The sequence below is a fragment of the Impatiens glandulifera genome, chromosome 6 (genome assembly GCF_907164915.1).
Source record: "Impatiens glandulifera chromosome 6, dImpGla2.1, whole genome shotgun sequence".
NCBI lineage: Eukaryota > Viridiplantae > Streptophyta > Magnoliopsida > Ericales > Balsaminaceae > Impatiens > Impatiens glandulifera.
Window position 1 is genome coordinate 45,431,152 of NC_061867.1, and position 19,520 is coordinate 45,450,671.

The 19,520-nt window shown below is 30.6% G+C and overlaps 2 protein-coding genes across 2 annotated transcripts; one reads left to right on the forward strand and one right to left on the reverse strand.

The window, feature by feature from the left end:
* Positions 1–1,278: 1,278 nt before the first annotated feature.
* LOC124941708 (peptidyl-prolyl cis-trans isomerase FKBP17-2, chloroplastic-like) lies at positions 1,279–3,109 on the reverse strand. Its single transcript, XM_047482056.1, has 3 exons — positions 2,753–3,109; positions 1,827–1,871; positions 1,279–1,726 (listed from the first exon to the last, which is right to left on the reverse strand). The coding sequence occupies exons 1-3, from the start codon at positions 3,064–3,066 to the stop codon at positions 1,372–1,374; spliced, it is 714 nt and encodes a 237-aa protein (XP_047338012.1). The 5' UTR covers positions 3,067–3,109; the 3' UTR covers positions 1,279–1,371.
* A 7,055-nt stretch (positions 3,110–10,164) lies between these two features.
* On the forward strand, positions 10,165–14,816 carry LOC124943682 (mitogen-activated protein kinase 9-like). The gene is made up of 10 exons (XM_047484158.1): positions 10,165–10,569; positions 10,636–10,763; positions 10,876–10,935; positions 11,134–11,283; positions 12,271–12,426; positions 12,511–12,651; positions 12,945–13,024; positions 13,897–13,998; positions 14,163–14,370; positions 14,760–14,816. Exons 1-10 carry the CDS (start codon positions 10,407–10,409, stop codon positions 14,814–14,816), a joined length of 1,245 nt encoding a protein of 414 aa, XP_047340114.1. The 5' UTR covers positions 10,165–10,406.
* The last annotated feature ends 4,704 nt before the right edge of the window (positions 14,817–19,520 follow it).

Below are 19,520 nucleotides of genomic sequence, written 5' to 3' on the forward strand. Positions count from 1 at the left end.
GAAATAGCAACTCCAAGTTATGAAGATTTCTTTTTGGCAACTAGGACAAAAAATGATGAATATGTTGATCCGAACGTACTGGAGAAAATGGTAAATATAAAATATGTTTAATTTATATTTTATTGATTATTGGCATTAACACATTTTGTTATAGGATGAGCTGAGACCTATGCGAACCTAAATGTCCTGGTATTTCTAATGTAGATTTGGTTAAAGGAGTTTTTGTCCCTCAAGACAAGGGAAAATTTTTTGGGATGAGATTAGTTTTAGCTTCCCAAGTTCGAGGGTCGGCGCAGTCCAAAAAACAACTCCACCTGGATAATTTAACAATGCAACGAAGTTCGATAATTTGGAAAACAAGATGAGTGATCAGCAAAGGACGTTGTAAGATAGGATGAGGAAAGAACATGTAGATATGGAAGACGGGATGAGGGAGGAGAGGGCTGAGATGATACAGATTATGTCACAGTTTATGTGTGGCGGTTCATCAATTAATCCTGTAGTGTTTGCACAGTTTACTAATATCAGTTAATCATCAGGCCAAGGTTCATTCTAGACAATTCTACCCGTGCAACCCCAATAACAACAACAAGACGACGATGATTTTGGGGAAAAAGACATAGATTAAATAAGGTAATTATGATTATTATTTTGTGTTTGTTATGTATAATTAGAATTCAAATTTTGGTGTAGTACTGAACAATTATTGTTATAAGATTTTTAATATAGTTTAATTTTTGTTTAATTTCATATTTTATTTTGGTTTATAATTTAATTATATTTCTATTTTAAAATTTGTAATTAATATATATATTTTTTTAATTACATTTCTATTTAATAATATATATACTGATGGGTTAAAGTCCAATCGGTGTTTCTCGGTGTTCCCTATATCGATTGGTTAAAATTCAATCGATGTTTCTCGGTGTTCCTTATATCGATTGGTTAAAGTATAATCAATATTCCTTGAATTCGTATTACCGATAGAGTTTTTAGCGACCGATGACGATCGTATTATAACCAATCGTTGTTTCCTTATATCGATTGGAAATCAAGGTATTATCGAGCGAAAAACCGCTCGGTATTGAGACTTTTTTTTGCTAGGGTCAAAAGTGAGCTTGTGTCTTGTGCTAAGTTGTTTGTTTGTATTGTAAAGAAAATCTTCCATTCCTATTTTGTGATTCAATTTTTACCATAATATTGTAAACACACTCTACTATGCTAATAACCGTTTTCTCAATCTTCTCTATTCCTATGTTTTCAACAATATTTAAATGGGAGCTTAAACTTCCCTTCTATCATTATAAAGATTGAAACTTGTAAGATCAATAAATCTATACTTATTTCTTCCATATAATTCCATGACAAACATCAGACAAGAGCAATGGAAACTTGATCAACCTCCACAATATACTCAAGAGTAGCATTTGGTGGGATTTTAAGGCCATAACCCAGTTCTATTCCCTTCTCTCCAAACCCTAAGTTTGGAGGGACAATTACCCTTCTCTTGCCACCACCCTTCATCGACCTAGAAACATACTCTATCCCTTCACACATTCCCTTTGTATATGGCCTAGACCCTGTTAACAATGCTAGTGGTTTCTTTTCACAACTGAATGTGTCGACAAATGGTTGATTGGTTCCTTTGACTTTGCCCTTGAGATCAATCACCATCATATCCCCAGACTTCGGCGATGAACCGCCACCAACTCTCAACTCATAGTACCTTTATGTTTTCAACTTTGTAGCTTAGGAAGTGATAAACTAATTAATGAAATCAAATCATATGTTTGGATGTTAGTTAGAATATGGGACATGAATTTTACCTTATGCCATTAGGCAATACTACCTCTTCTTGCTCCTCTACAACCCTGTGAAAGTGATATCTAGTATTAGAATACAAATGTATTTTTTTAATGTAAATATATGTATTAATAGAGTTGTTGCTCATCGAATTATAATAATATAAAAATATGTGCAAATCTTTTTGCTTTCACATTTTATGATTGGTCTATGATTAGAAATTATTTTTAAATCACTATGATTTAAGAATAATTTGGATTATGATTCATAAGATATTTTTATATATACCAAATGAAGTTTATATTTGCACAATCATCTAAATTATGATTCATGAAAAAATAATCTTATATCATGTGAACTCTTAATGCTTCGACTCTCTCTTGAAGTCTTTGTAGTTGTTCATGTTAGGTTCACGAAGTGAATTTTGAAAGAGAAGTTGGCAGAATTAGCTTTCGGTCTAACGAGTCTATCTTTCCTTCCAATGAGTCTAAGATTATTTGAAGTATTCATAATTCACACTATAACTTGATTATAATCAAGAAAATAATCTTTCTTTTTCTTGAAAATTTAGACACTTTAAATAGTTTTATACTAAAAAAAAAAAATAATAACTCCCAATTATAACTAGATTTTTTAATAGAATCGTAATCGTACAACAAATTATCACACCATATCTTAAATAAGCTAATTTAAGTCTTAAACATGAATAATTGTTAATTAAACAGCACATCCTTTCTCAAATTAGTTGAATATATATATTAAGAATTTGTGGGAATTCAAATAGTAGTTTTGATAGTTAAATAAGAAGAAAAAATCTCTAAAACTCAATGAATACCCAATGTGTAATGTCAATTATAAATATGAATGGTTATAAAGTAAGATCAAATATGAATGGTTATAAATTCACTTTCTTAACAAACAAACAAAAATGGGATAATTACTTATCTACCTTGTATTTGCTTCATTTTGAGAGACTTGATGCTCATTTTTCATCTGTTCCGATATCACACTAAAGGCTAGGGATCCTGCCCAAGCAAGGCTAGCTCCAAGCCCAAATCTCCTTGTTAAAGACGAAGCTATTGAATCTGTAGACTCATCAACTAACCGGTTCATTTTGACCTTTTGTTGCACTTTTTCACTAGGAAAAACTGGTTCTGAGGATGTAGTGCTTAAAGACTGTGGTGGAGAATGAAAGGAAGAAAAATGGTGTGTTTTTTGAATAGGGTAAGAGAGAAAAGGTGGAGATCCGAAGAGGGAAGCCATTTTCTTGATGGTTGAAGGATAAGAAGAAAGGAGGAGATATTGGAAGCTCTCTTATTTGAGATGGACCCATCCTTATCCCTATTCTCATGAGCTTGTGCATGTGTGTGGCAGTAGCCTTATCAATTTTATAATAGAATATTAAGGCGAAATCTATAATTTATTAAAATCGTTATTTAATTTTAAACTCAACAAGTTCAAAAAATATTTAAATAGTACAAATTTATTTTAAAAGATTATCAGTTATATATTATTATTATTTATACATATAATTAAATATAGATCAATTTAAATTATTTATAATAATAAATAAATTAACAATAAAAGAGATTTATATTTATAAAATTATATACATAATTTATTTATTTGAATAAATAATAAGTTATTTTTAATTTATAAATATACATTAACTTTTTTTCTTTACAAAATTGTAAAATTCATGTAAAATTCAAACTATTTATAAACAAGTAAATCTTTGTAAATTTAAAATTATAACTAGTTAATCTTTTTTTAGATTCCTAAAATCTTAAAATTTTAAATATTAATTAGGATTTTAATAGCCATGTAATTTATATTGATTCTTTTGTTTTTTAATTTAACCTACCATTTTTTGTCTTATCTTTGTAATAAATTATCAATTTAATTTTTTACATGTCAACTTTATTGTCAATCCACTAAGTTAAATAATTAAAAATATAAATTAATGTTTATGGAAAGAATTTTATTTTAATTTATAATATTTATTTGAATTGTTTAATATAAATATGTTTAATTTTAATTAAATATATATATTATATTTATAAAATTAAGTAAATATAAAATAATTTATTTTAATAATAATGTAATATATTTATTTTAATTATTTAATTAAGTGTTTTTAATTTTAATTATATATATTTTATATTTATAAAATAAATAATTAATATGTGTAGGGAGGGAAATATATAATTAGTAGTTTAATTAATTAGTTTAGAGGGAAGAAAATAAAATATATATATATATATATATGAAATGTAGGAAGACATATAAAGAATGATGTAATCATCTTTTTTTTTTCTCTTCTTTTTTTTTAAGTCTTATACACAAATATATTTAATTGGAGATCCTAATTTAATCTCAATATATTAAATATAAGTTTGTCCATATTTCAAGGATGAAAAATTTATATACAAGATTATCATATTAAGATCCACTAATTTAGGAATCTCAATATATTAAATTGATTATATTTATTATATTGAGATCCACTCATTTAGAGATATCCAATATATTAAATTAATTACATTTATTATATCCCGTAATCAAAACAAGTGGGCGATGTACACTGAGATTGGATCGAAATTCTTCAAAAAGAACTCTCGGAAGCCCTTTCGTGAAGATATTCGCAAGTTGAAAGCGAGATGTGACATGAAGAACTCGAACCTGACCGCGAGAGACCTTCTTATGAACAAAGTAAATGTCCATCTCAATGTGCTTGGTACGTTGATGCTGAATGGGATTACTAGAGAGGTAGATCGTACTCATATTGTCACGGTAAATAAGAGTAGCAGTAGGAACTGGGAAATAAAGTTCTATGAGTAAATTCTGTAGTTGACAAGTTTCTAAAACCACATTCACAACCGCTGGGTACTCAGCCACGATACTAGAACGGGACAAAGTGGTTTGGCGCTTAGCCGACCAAGAGATTAGATTATCTCCTAAGAAGATAAAGTAGTTAGATGTCAAAAGACGTGTCCCGGGCACCCACCTAGTCAGCATCAATGTAAGCCAAGAGGGATGTAACAGAGTATGAAGACAAATGAAGGCCAAAATCAAGAGTTCCCTAAATATATCGAATAATTCTGTTTACATATTCCATGTGTACCAACCGAGGATCATGCATGAAGAGACAAACCTGTTGCATCGCATACGTGATATCAGGACGAGAAAATGTCAAATATTGCAGAGCACCATCTAGGCTCCGGTACAAAGAAGAATCTAATACAAAAGAAGAGACTAAAGCCCCAAGTTTTAGTGTGTTATCAACCGGCGTATAATTGACGGCTTACAAGATGACATACATGCACGGTCTATTATCTCACACGCATACTTTCGTTGAGAGAGGAACATACCATTTTCATGAGGCCTTACCGAAATGCCCAAAAAATAATGCAATGGACCCAAATCTTTCATAGAAAATTCGGCACTCAAGCTAGAGATGAAGAATCAGCGAAGAGAGTTAGAGGATGTCGTCAATATTATATCATCAACATGCAATAACAAGTATGTCATGTGCTCACCCTAGCAAAACACAAACAATGAGTGATCTGAAATAGTCCGGGAAAACCAAGTGTGGACACAAAATTCGTAAAGTGTTTGTTCCAATCTCGAGGAGCCTACTTCAAACCATACAATGATTTCTTCAAACGGAAGACATGATGAGGAAATGAGGAATCTCTAAACTCAAGATGTTGATGCATGTATACAACATCATTTAGAGTGTCATGGAGAAAAACATTCTTTACATCAAGTTGGTGAATTGATCATTTCTTCGATAGGGCAAGACTGAGGACCAACCGAATAGTGGTCGGTTTGACAATAAGACTGGAAGTCTCCCCACAATCAATGTCAACCTATTGAGTTTTTCCATCACTTACAAGACGGGCTTTATGCATATTAAAAAAACCATCAACACGGTCTTTATGAGTAAAGACCCATAAAGAATGAATAATATTAACATCACTTGGACGGGAAACCAACTTCCATGTCTTACTAGCAATTAAAGCATTAAACTCTCCCTGGATGGCTAGCTTCAATTTAAACTGAATGAATCACATATGGTGATGGAAGATCATCGAGAAAATCATACAAGAATGGAGGGGACTGAATTTCAACAAAAGGAAAACGAGACTCGTCAAAGATGACGTGGCGACAAATAATAATTTTATCATTTGATATGTCAAAACACTTATAGCCTCGGTGATTCGATGGGTATCCAAGAAAGACACATGGGATAGAACATAGAAGAAGTTTACGAATCATCATGGATGGAAATAGAGGGTAACCCAAACACGTGTAAATGGTCATATGTTGGATCTTTGCGGTATAAATGTTGTAACGGAGTAACGTATGTCATGTGTTTATGCAGAAGAATATTTAGGAGGTACATGGCCATTTTGAGAGCATGATGCCAAAATGAGGTGGGTAGCTTGACATGAATGAGTAATGTACGAATCATATTATTGATAGTACAAAACTGTCTCTCGGCTTTGTCGTTCTAAGACGAAGTGTGAGGACATGAGAAGCAAAAAGTCATCCCACGCGTGGATGCAAATTTCCAAAATGAATGATTATCAAATTCTCTTCCATTATCACATTGAAAAGATATTATATCTCTCTCAAATCGGGTTTTGACGAGTGTCCGAAATTGCAAGAAAGCACTAAACACTTGGGATTTATGAGATAAAGGGAAAATCCACAAAAAAGACGAAAAATCATCGAGAAACAAAACATAATATTTATGGCCCATAGAATTTAACACAAGAGACATCGATACATCACTATGAATAATGTCAAACGGTAATAAAGAAGTCGAGTAAGAAGCCTTAAACAAAAAACAAACATTTTTTCCCAATGAACACGATAAAAAAATATGAGAAACGTGTTGTTTATTACAGTGAATTAATTTATTTAATCTAAGAGATTCAAAACTAGAGTTTCCAGGATGACCTAGGTGATTATGCAACAAGGATGGCGACAAAGCAACAAAAACAGAAAACGACACATGTCTCCTAGTTGTAAACATATATAGATCTCCCCGACTATCACATCTCATTAGACACGTCTCCGTCCAAAAATCCTTAACAGAAAACCCAAAAAGATCAAACTCAACAGACACAGAATTATCCGTAGTGAATTTACGAACATAAACTAGATTTTTAACGAGATTAAGAGCATGAAGAACATTATTCAAGGTAAGTCTAGGATTCGAAGAACAAATAATTGTATGCCCAATACCCGAAACCGTAATCGTATTACCATTACCTATAAGAATATCATGTTTAATGCCTAAATTGAAATAAGACGAGAGAGTACATTGTTGAGATGTCATGTATGACGTCGCACCAGTGTCCATGTACCATGTCGGATTAGGAGACGTAATATCAAGGGTTTACATGGCCGATTCAATGTACGTCGGAGTTGGTGGAGACTGAGTCATGTATGCTTGCGCACGCGGAGCACAAAGACCCGACTATTGTTGTGGTGTTGACGGACGAGGGCTGGAAAGAGGTCTCTTCCATTGAGCCGTTGGATATGGGCATGGAGGAGAAGCCCATGACCACTACCAAGACAATGATGGTGGGCCTGAATGACCATCCCATTATTACGGCTAGGGAGAAGGAGGCTGAGTTTAGACTTGGTACTAGGATTGTTCCGATCGACCTCCATTACGAGAGCCCTTCTTCTTTGGTTTCTTCCGAGATCCACACAATGACATATGTTGTGACTCATTCGTCCCAGACATGTCGGAGACAAGAGCTACACCCGATATCAGTGCCGAACAAGAGGTCACCCGCTTTGCCAAGCCAGATTCCCCCAAAATCAACATGGAGCGCGCTTGGTAGAACTGAGGAAAATGATCACTCTTTCGGAGTAACGTTGTCACCCCGTTGCACACCTCTGCCAGGCCTGCAACCAACTGCAATACGAGGCGGTTGTTCGAGACCAAGCTACCAACGCCCTTCAACTGATCGGCCAGGACTTTGAGACCTTGACAATAAGTCGAGACCCTCGGAAAATCTGCCATGATAGTGGTGGAAAACTTTTGCCCGAGAGAAACCGCACAAGAATGAAGGTAATCTTGAAAAATTCCACATAGTCGTGTCTAGGCTTGCTCGGTTGTAGAGTCTGGTTCCAAGATTGTGTGAAGGAGATCCTGTGAGATTGTGGCATAGATTCACTAAAGGATAGTGGAATCGAGAGTTAGTCACATATCTTTCTCTTCATCCATCGATGGCGGTAGTAGAATAGAGACCGGCGGGATGATGTGATGAAGGACCCGATGATAACGGACATGGATCTTAAACAACTCTGCCAATGTCGTGTATTGAATGTTTTCCAACTCAATAACAATAGAGACATGATTCTTGATGTTGGAAACGGCAAGGGCCGGGTGAAATACTTGTTTGTTACTCGTCATCGGAAAATAAAATTGATTGAAGAGAAGATGAACAGAAGATGAACGTAAAAGAGAAAATGGACTGTTAGGCTAAGACACAACGAAAGAGAGAAAAAAAACCCTAGATTCTGATACCATAAAAGAATACAATACATTATTCTTTTCATTCCAATGATGTAAAATATATATATACAAAATTATCATTTTAAGATTCACTAATTTAGAGATCTCAATATATTAAATTGATTATATTATAGGATCTCTAATATATTAAAGTGATTACATATTAATATTTATTAATATTCATTGCATAGGAGAGACCCTTTGTCATTTTTGTAAAGGGAAATTCAACCACCAATGACATAATATTAAAAAAAAAATAAGAATTAATTTTCTTAAAATTCATATCATATGTTTTTTTTTAAAACAAAATCTCGACTTCTATTTTAACAGAAAAAACAAGATCAGACTATATCTAGTAGTTGAATTGCAATTACTAGCATAAGGAACTTCCACATAATCCTTAAAAAAATCTCCAATCATTCAGCTACAAGGAATCCAATAAAATCATACAAATGTCACACCCAACAGGTAATTATTAACATTATAAATTGTTTTAAATAAGATAAATGAAATATTTAAATAAAAATTATATATTCCCACTTTCTCTCATTCATTTCATTTGCTCTCTCCCTCCCTCCCTCCATCCCTCCATCCATGTTAGTGAACACGTGGCTCAAACAAAATAAAAAAGAAAAGGTTAGTTTCTTTATTCCATTCATATATATATAAGCAATAATAGTGACGATAAGAACGGCAACTCATTGATGAATAGCGATTTTTTCGTTCAATCTAAGGGAATCAATCGCCGGGAAGAAAATGATCTAGACATTGTAAATCAACAAACTTTCAAAACTCATCATTTATCCTCCTATCTATCATAATGGATCCTCTCAAGAAGGTATATTTCTCTTCATAGTTTTATGGTGCAATTCATCATAATCCAACCATTTCAATTTCCTCATCGGTTTTCTAGATGTTATTTGTGTTCTACAATCCGAGAAATCGTGATTTTTTAGAGGGAAATGAGCCTTTGTTAATATTAATTTGGAGAAATTTAAAGTCTTCTAAAATGGTAATTTGAATTAGCTCTCTTGTTTGGCATAGGAATTGGTAGTTATATTTTAGAATTATTTTTTTCATGAACAATCTAGTTTGAATGTGAAAGTTTTCTAATAATAATATTTTTTTTTGGCCACGATGATCGATTATGTTCCAAAGTAACATCTGCCAACGATATCCTCAACATTCTCGATTATCACATATTGTTTTATCATCTCTTAACATCTATCTTTGGTGTTTATTTTACCTTGAGGTGCCTTGCCACATTTTCTAAAACTCATAGTTCTCATAAAAATTACAAAATTAAATATTAATAGAAATTATTTCCAAAGATGGAACAATTTCAAGAATTGCATTTCACAACAACTTGGTGGAAGAAAGTTAAAAGGAGAAATTACTTAACATTAAAGGAAGCACATAGAAGATATCTCAAAACTATTAACTTGGTTATTATTTACACATTTATCTTATTTGAAATTCATACACTTAATTTCAATTTGATCAAACATAACTAACTCTACAATCTAATTTTCATTAAAACCATAATGTAATATAGCTTATGAACTTTAACATAATTTTTACTGCTTAAACAAATACATAAGAAATATATTTGTTAGTGTCGATTACCATAACACAACCAAAACACAAACCCACCAGCTAATTCAAAAAACACAATACCCATAAAAAAGACACCTAAGAGTCCAAAAGTACCCCCCAACATGCATGCAAAATTAAATTAAAAACAAATGACATATAGGCCTTTAACATCCTTAAACAAAGCACTGGATTATTATTTGATTTCTTTTTCTTTGTGTAGAACAATTTGGAGAAGGAATTTTTCACTGAGTATGGTGAAGCAAGTAGATACCAAGTTCATGAAGTTGTGGGAAAAGGAAGTTATGGTGTGGTTGGTGCTGCAGTTGACACTCACACAGGAGAAAAAGTTGCAATTAAGAAGATAAATGATGTCTTTGAACATGTTTCTGATGCAACAAGAATTGTTCGAGAAATCAAACTCCTTAGATTACTTCGTCACCCCGATATTGTTGAAATCAAACATATCATGCTTCCTCCTTCAAGAAGGGAATTCAGGGACATTTATGTCATTTTTGAATTGATGGAATCTGATCTTCATCAAGTTATTAAGGCAAATGATGATCTTACTCCTGAACATTTTCAGTTTTTCTTATACCAACTTCTTCGCGGTTTAAAGTACATACACACAGGTTTGTTAATTTGTGACATAATAATATAAACAATAAGTGTTTGGATCATTAATATATTTTTTTCAGCCAATGTTTACCATCGAGATCTGAAACCAAAGAATATTCTTGCGAATGCGGATTGTAAGCTGAAAATTTGTGATTTTGGACTTGCTCGTGTTGCTTTTAACGAGGCTCCAACAACTGTTTTCTGGACTGTATGTTCATTTTTGTTGATTCTACACAATTTCTTATACTTTAGTATATGGTTTTATAGACTTGTGTCTAATGTTAATGTGGGTTTCAATTTTTTTTTATGATAATGTGAAGGACTATGTTGCTACTAGATGGTACCGAGCTCCTGAATTATGTGGCTCTTTCTTTTCTAAAGTAAGTTTTAATATATAAAATTTTCTAATTCACAATTTATTTGAAGTAAGTCTATTTGAAAACTATTATTTTGTCACAAATTCATTGAAAATATAGATAATTAGGTCAAATCACATTATTTTTGGGGACTTAGGATCCCTTGTAAGGATAGGCCTAAAATTTTGGATTGTAATTTTTTTTTCTTAATTTCCTTTTCAGTACACACCTGCAATAGATATTTGGAGCATGGGATGCATATTTGCAGAAATGCTTTCTGGAAAACCACTTTTTCCTGGTAAAAATGTTGTCCATCAGTTGGATCTCATGACCGACTTACTTGGTACTCCACCTGCTGAATCCATAGCCAGGGTTAGTTTCTTTTGTCTTTTTTACAAGAACTCGACTTTATTTGGTTGGTTTTCTTCGTTGGACAAAAGTTTGTTTTTTGCTTTCTTAACTTGCATCGAATGCTCGTTATGCTTCATCAAATGTGGTGGACTCTTTTGTCTATTGAACATTTAGAAAATGGCTCAAATTGCATTTTTCCTTCAATTTTTTTTACAAAATAAGCATATGTTAAGGGACGAGCTTTTGATTAGAAGAGTTGAGAAAACAAAATGAACTCCATGCGTAAATTCATTTTACTCCTCAACTTGCATCAAATGCTCGTTTTGTTTCATGGTATATTCGTTTTGTTTTCAAAATATTTAACTAAAGTTCAAACTACAATTTTTAATCACTTTTTTTTTTGTTAAATGTTAACTCCTGTTCTTAAATTATCTTTATACAATATTTCCAACTTCTTAATCTCATTTACTGAATTAAATCTATTTTTTAAGTAAAATAAGTATCAAATGTTGAGAAAACTCTTAGATAAAAATTCATTTTACTTCTCAATTTGCATCGAATTCTCGCTTTGTTTCATCTAATGTTGTAGACTCATTCTGTTTTCTTAACATTTATTCTGGTAAGTTCTTAAATCATATGTGTATAATTTTACATTTTCTTAATTTCAATTAGTGAATATTTTTCTTTTTCTTTAACGGAGTTCAATAAGTAAAACAAAAGTATCGCATGTTGATGAATGTTTTTTTTTTTATTATAAGTTGAATAAGTAAAACGAGCTTGTTCATCAACTTGCATCAAATTTTGCTCGTTTTGTTTTCTCAACATGTTATAAACTTGTTACCTTCTAGAATATTTATAAATGACTCAAACAAATTAGTTCCCATTTTTATAAATTCTAGTTTAAGCTATATTTGAACTTAACCCGTTTTTTATTACAAGTTGAGAAAGCAAAATGAACTATTTCGAGTTCTTCTACTCTTCCCATTTACTTGTCACTATGAATGACAGATTAGGAACGACAAAGCAAGAAGATATTTGAGTAACATGAGGAAGAAACAACCTGTTCCATTCTCACAGAAATTCCCACGTGCAGATCCATTAGTTCTTCGTCTTCTTGAACGTTTACTTGCATTTGATCCAAAAGATAGACCATCTGCAGAAGAGGTGTTTTTTCATTATTAATTACATTTTCATAACTTAACTCTATGTTCTATAATCATTAATAACATTCATCATTCATAATTTCAGGCATTAGCTGATCCTTATTTTCAAGGTTTGGCTAATGCTGATCGAGAACCAGCTGCTCCACAACCTATTTCAAAACTTGAATTTGAGTTTGAAAGGAGAAAACTAACTAAGGATGATGTCAGGGAGTTAATTTATAGAGAGGTATGAATTGTTTTATTTTTCTTACTTTTTTTTAGTCATTAAATTCGGTTTCTCGATTTCTTGAGCTCATTTCGCATATGATTTTAAAGAAATTTTCGTTAAAAAATGAGAATAATTTGACAAAAATGATATTATTATGGATCTTCTTATTGAGTAACTTAAAATGAATTAATTTATCAGCTACTATTGGCTTATTGTGATTTTTTTTGTTTGTCACATTTATAAAAAGAAGAAAATATTTAAAATGAGATATAGAGCTTAATTTTTATTTATTTATTTTGATGAATTGGCAGATTCTAGAATACCATCCTAAGATGCTGCAGGAGTATCTTCGAGGTGGTGGTGGTGAACAAACAAGCTTCATGTATCCAAGGTATCTGTATTTTTTCTATGGATAATTGTAATAATTTGTGACGATTTTGAGTAAAAGATTCTTTTGGTTAAAATACTTAAAATGTATTAATATATAATGATAAAATAAAAATAATAATTTAAAATATAAGATATTTTAGTATTTTAATTAAAAAATTTAATAATTTGACAATATAATCGTATTATTTTCCTAAAATAAAAAAAAAAATACTCACTGTATAATTACTTACTACTTATTATATGCTACCTTATATATAGGCTTTTGATATAGGTTTTGACGATATCGGATATAATCACGATTTCATTAGAAATCGTCAAAATATAATGAAGGTTGATTTTTTTTTTTTTTGGTACAAATTATTCTTTGGATTATGATCATAGTATATTTTTGAAGTCATGATTAATTTATTAATTATACTTTAAATGCAATTTTATGTTTTTCGTAATAAGATTATTTTAAGATCGTGATTTTTTACAAACATATTTATAAATATAATGTTTTAACTCATTAGGTAACTTAAATGAAAAGAGTCTTATTTTCCCACTTTAAATTAAAATTGAGAATCCTAACTTTTTTTTTTTAAGAATAAACTCTTATTAAAATATATTTAAAACAAATATAAAAGATTTCAGATCAAGATCAACATGTAATAAATTGATAACAAAACAACTTAGTCATCAAATGAGAAATTTACTCCTAATTACTCAGTTTTATAATAGTTGATTATGCTCTATAACTAGAGTACATATCACTCTTATATATCTCCCCTGTTTCTCAAACCTTCAATCATCTCAAACTTAATTTTTTTTCCCATAATTATTTAAGAACTATAATGTGTTCTTCGCGGTTTAAAGTTCTTCTTGTTGTTGTAGTGGTGTTGATCGGTTCAAAAAACAATTTGCCCACCTTGAAGAAGGTCCTGGTAAAGGTGAAAAGAGTTCTCCACTTCTAAGGCATCATGCTTCATTGCCCAGGTATACAATTAAAATTGTTTTTATTGTTTCTTATACAAATTACCTTCTAGATCACAATCCAAATTTGTTATGATATTTAGATTCATTTGATACATAGATTTTTCTATATGATGATTTAAATTATATTGTAAATAGGCCTAACATTAAGTTAACTCATTTTGTAGGGAGCGAGTGGCTGTGCCTAAAGATGAAATCTCATTAAAGATAGAAGAAGATGAGAAACAATCTGCAACTATTCTTAAAAGTCCTGAAATAGATCCAGATAAATTAGAAAACGACAGCAAGGGAAACACGAGTGCCCGTTGCCTGTTAAAGAGTGCGAGTATTAGCGGTTCCAAGTGTATAGGCGACACCCCTAAGAAGCATCTAGAGGTAACTAACCACGATATTTGATATAAACAAGATCATTTTTCAAGAATATTTCAAATTTTCTATCTCAATTAAACATATCAATTTAGAATAGTTCAAATGGTTAGAATTTTAAATTCTTATAATTACCACTTACTAATATAAAAAGGGTAATAGCTCCGTCGTTATTGACCCAAGAAAAAAGTAATTTCAATAGTGACATAAACTATATATGGCGATGAGTCCAACTACCATCGTTATTGATATGTGGTGATGATAATTTGAGCAATAACGACACTTTTTCCAACTAATACTAATATTTCATTTATTTTGGCCCAATAAAGACAGATAATTCAATCGTCGCTATTAGTCTTTTATACTTAGTGTCTCGATTAATTGAGAATTTATTTCAGGAAGAAACAATCAAGGAGGAAAACGAGGAAATGGATGATGTAATGACAAACATTTAGGCTTGTTTTCAAGAATTGTATCTATCATAACTATCTATTCCATTGAAAATGGAATAGATATAGTGATTTTAAACTAATTGTATTTGTAGTTGTTGTTATTGTTGCACACCAAGTTTCTCTTGCAGAGAAGAACATGGCCTTTTAATTTGGGCCTTGTGCAAGGTGGTGTACATAATTCTGTATTTTGTTTTCTTTCTTTGATCAGGTTGATATTACTAATGGTAGGAAAAAAAGGTTATTTGTTGTTCATGTTTTAGTACATAGAAATCAAAAACTTATGTTTAGATGACTATTTCCATAAGACTATATATATTTATATCATTGTAAATGATTTTGTATCTCACAAATGCTGATCAAGATATTGCATAATCAATTTTAATATTTTATGTTTGTTCATGTTAATAGTACTCATAATATTATAATATTTCCCAATCATGCATGATGAGATTGAAAAAATCAAAATGATCAGTTGTTTAATCTACTTTTCACATAAATATATTTTATTTAATTTAATCACATCTTTGATACCAAATAATATTTTTTTTTTTACTTTGAATTTTTATTAAAAGTGATGATAATTGTGAATGTGATAATAACAAAAGATTAGTTTTTAATATATAACTTAAAAAATCACGTTTATCAGTTCCCGAATCAGTCAGTCAATAGACTCATTGTCAATTAAAACTGCTTAAAAAATTTGACATCCCTTGTTGAACACTATAATTTTCAAAGATGACTATTCTCAGCCATCCACCTCCCCTAATTAGAGTATTAGACAAATCAAATCAATAGTAAAGTTCCAAAATTGATAAAATGAGAATGTTAAAAGTAGTTGAAAATATTAGTTAAACATATCCACTTCATTCGTAAATATGTCGAGAACCAACAAATCGTTGTAAAGTTCGTAAGCACCAGAGAGCAATGTGCAAACATTCTCACCAAGGCACTAGCAATAGTCAAATTCGCAGAGATGCGAAAATATTAGTTAAACATATCCACTTCATTCGTAAATATGTCGAGAACCAACAAATCGTTGTAAAGTTCGTAAGCACCAGAGAGCAATGTGCAAACATTCTCACCAAGGCACTAGCAATAGTCAAATTCGCAGAGATGCGAGAGCTGCTCGGCGTGAAGAATTTTGAACCATATCAAGCTTATGAGGAAGATTGTGAGTCTAAGCATTTATTGTCAGCAAATTGAAATTTATTGTCTTTTATATAATTAGGACTTATTTAATTATTAATGGGCATGGCTCTTTATGTGTAAGTAATTTAAGGTTTTTAGATTAATTATTTTTTTATAAAGATTGTTTGTAATTGTTAATATACAACATTTAAGACTCTTAAGATTTTTTTTAATAAATATTATTGTCTTTTCTATTTTTCAGAGTTTCATTTCTTCATAATTGTTTTTAGAAGATCCAATAATCAGAACCAACATGTTAACCGTGATCGATTACTCATCGTTTGAGTGCTTCAACCATATAACTCGCCACTATGATTGAATATTAATTGTTGTGAGTGCTATGCAATTTTTAAAATTTTAATTATTTTTATCAGTTTTTAAAAATAATATAAAATCTATAGTATTTTAATAAAAACAATTTAACTTAGTTATTTTATTTGTAAATTCAATTTTATATATATATATATATATATATATATATATATATATATATATATATATATATATATATATATATATATATATATATATATATATAATATAATATATCAGTCTAGGGAGGAACATAGTTTTTCTTTCTCTCTTACAATTTTTTTTTTGTGACTTTAGAAAGAGTAACATATGTTGAATCTCTCTAACACAGATGGACCCAATGTATAGATAAAGAACGTTATATTAAATAATAGTCTTATTATTTAAATAAATCTTTATTATTATTTTTTTTTGGATAAAATTATTTTATTAAAATTCTCAAAATGGGAAGGTGAATGATCAAAATTAGATAAAATTTAACTATAATTAAAGAATGACAATCAAATAACCTTAAAATATCTGATTAGTAGCAATCAAATATACAAATATAGATTATAAAATGTATCAAATCATATATAATTATCTCAATATTTTTATTTACATTGTATCAACAAGTTGTCTTCATCTTTCTATTGTCATTCCTATTCTTATTCCTCCTGCAATGAAAAGTGGATGAACTGAAAAAGTTGATGAATACTGTTTATTCTCATTTTGATTTATTTTTTATATGAACTCGTTCTGATTTGATAAAAACAATTATTTTTCAGGATTTTCAGGCTCTTCACCTTGTTGTTCTCAACTTGAATATCTAGATCATTGTTTCATTTCCTCCAGCTTCAGTTTTGAAATCCTCAACAACTTTGGATTCCTTTATATCAACCTTGAATTCTCTTCTTTCTCTTGATTAGTCTGAGTATCTTCCACTCTGTTTTCATCAGCAACCACTTCAACTTGATTTGATTGCGATTCCTCAACTATCTTTTCAACATTATTGGGTTGAGGTTCCACCTTATTCTTTGTACTACTTTCTTCTTGTACAAAATTTTCTTTATCTTTTGTTTCATGTTCTCTAACCATATTTTGCTCTTTGATTATATACATCTCTGTTTCATTTTCCTGCATCTTTACTTTTTAACCTTTATGAATTTTCTGATCTTCTTTCTTAACCAAATCACATTTTGGGTTTGAATGTTGGAAGGTATTGTAGAAAGAACATCTGTATGGCCTTCACTCATAAGTGATTTCCATGATAGTAGATTTTTCCTTTCTGTCTACTACTGTCACACTTTTCGGTAGTGTGCTTCTAGAATTCACCTCAATGCTAATTTTAGTAAATGATAGGTGCTCTCCTCCTTTAGTAATTGAGTTCATGTAAAATGGTTTACCCAATAAACCTGCAAAATGACTAAGGGGGACTTAAGAATTGTATATATGTTCAAGTATATTCTAGAGCTTGAACCATATCTGTGCATTTTTTTGGCTTAGTCAATAAGTTCAAATCTTTAGACAATTTTTCTAACTTCATATAGTTGAATCCTATATATGTATGTCCATTTCCTAGAATTTCTTTCAAATTAGATCCCTTCTTGAATTCAAGGAAATATAGATAATGAACATTTGCTGAAATCTTCTCCAGCCATTTTCCTTTCCATTGTTTCAATAATGCGTCTTTAGTAATTAGGAATGATACTCTATTTTTCCCTATGTAGTTTCCCACAACTACATTTCTCATTCCTTTATACAGTTTCCTCTACTTTAGTAGTCAATTTAAATTCAAATAGAAAATTCAATACCTCCAATTTTATCTGTGTATTGCCCAAGTAGATTTTCCCTTTATAGTATATGACTTTTTTGCATTTTTGTTGTTCTAGACTTCATTAGTTTTTCATGTCGAGTTTCTCCTCATAATATATGACTTAGATTTTGGGAGCCTTCATCAACTCCTTAATTGTTACATTATTTTTCATTAATGCCTTACAAGTTACATTTTCTTGTTACCTTCTTAGAGGAATCAACCTCTTAGTGTTTCCTAATAAGTAAGGATTGCAATTTAAAAATTCCCATCAGTAACCGAATCAAATTGTCTGTTTGGAGTGTGTTTTCCCAGTTTAATCGGTAGTTGACCGATGATGGTATTTGTGTCCTCCGTTCTGACTTACCCCGATCTTACCCTGAACACTATAAACACAATTATATATATATATATATATATATATATATATATATATATATATATATATATATATATATATATATATATATATATATATAATCACAAACATATTTATTTATTCATTATATTTTATAAGATTTTTAAGTTTATTTCTTTATAAAAATATAATTTTTATTACATAAGAAAGAATAGAGTTCCTTCATAGTCACCAAAAAGACATTTATGAAGCAATGGGAGGAAAATGGATTGGAGAAAATTTCAGCAAATATACATGATCTCTACTTTCTGAAATTTAAGAAGAGATCAAATTTGGATAAAATTCTAAAAAATGGACATACATATATTGGATCCAACTGCATGAAGTTGGAAAGATGGTCTGAAGATTTGAACCTATTAAGCAAGCCTAAAGAAACAACTCAGATATGGTTCAAACTTTGGAATATCTCTGCACACATGTATAATGTAGAAACTCTTAGTCATTTTGCAGGTTTATTGGGTACATCATTATACATGGACCCAATTACTGAAAGAGGAGATCACCTATCATTTGCTAGAAGTAGCATTGAGGTGCATCCTAGAAGCACACTACGGAATAGTATGACAGTAGTAGACATAAAAGGAAAACATACTGTCATGCAAGCCCAAATTGTGATTTAGCTAAGGAAGAAGATCAGAAAATTGATAAAGGCCAGAAAGTAATGATGCAGGAAAATGAAACATAAGTGCCTATTATCAAAGAACAAAATGTGGTTAAAGATCAGGAAATGAAAGATAAAGAAAATTATATACAAGACGAAAGCAGTACGATGAAGGAGGTGGAACCTCAACCTAATCATATTGAAGAGATAGTTGAGGATTCTCAATCCAATCAAGTTGAAGTGACTTCTAATGAAAATAGAGAGGAAAATAGTTAGGCTGATCAAGAGGAAGAAGAGAATTCTAAGGTTGATATAGAGGAATCCAAAGTTGCTGAGGATTTTAAAGATGAAACTGAAGAAAATAAAGACAATGATCTCGAAATTCAAGTTGAGAAC

What these genes read in the sequence shown, in the direction of transcription:
- LOC124941708 (XM_047482056.1), bottom strand. Translation starts at nt 3,066, where the DNA reads ATGGCTTCCCTCTTCGGATCTCCACCTTTTCTCTCTTACCCTATTCAA. An exon ending in CAAAATGAAGCAAATACAAG is followed by an intron (nt 1,872 to 2,752) that starts GTAGATAAGTAA and finishes TCACTTTCACAG; the next exon opens with GGTTGTAGAGGAGCAAGAAG. An exon ending in GTATTGCCTAATGGCATAAG is followed by an intron (nt 1,727 to 1,826) that starts GTAAAATTCATG and finishes GAAAACATAAAG; the next exon opens with GTACTATGAGTTGAGAGTTG.
- LOC124943682 (XM_047484158.1), top strand. Translation starts at nt 10,407, where the DNA reads ATGCTTCCTCCTTCAAGAAGGGAATTCAGGGACATTTATGTCATTTTT. An exon ending in TTTAAAGTACATACACACAG is followed by an intron (nt 10,570 to 10,635) that starts GTTTGTTAATTT and finishes TATTTTTTTCAG; the next exon opens with CCAATGTTTACCATCGAGAT. An exon ending in CCCCTAAGAAGCATCTAGAG is followed by an intron (nt 14,371 to 14,759) that starts GTAACTAACCAC and finishes AATTTATTTCAG; the next exon opens with GAAGAAACAATCAAGGAGGA.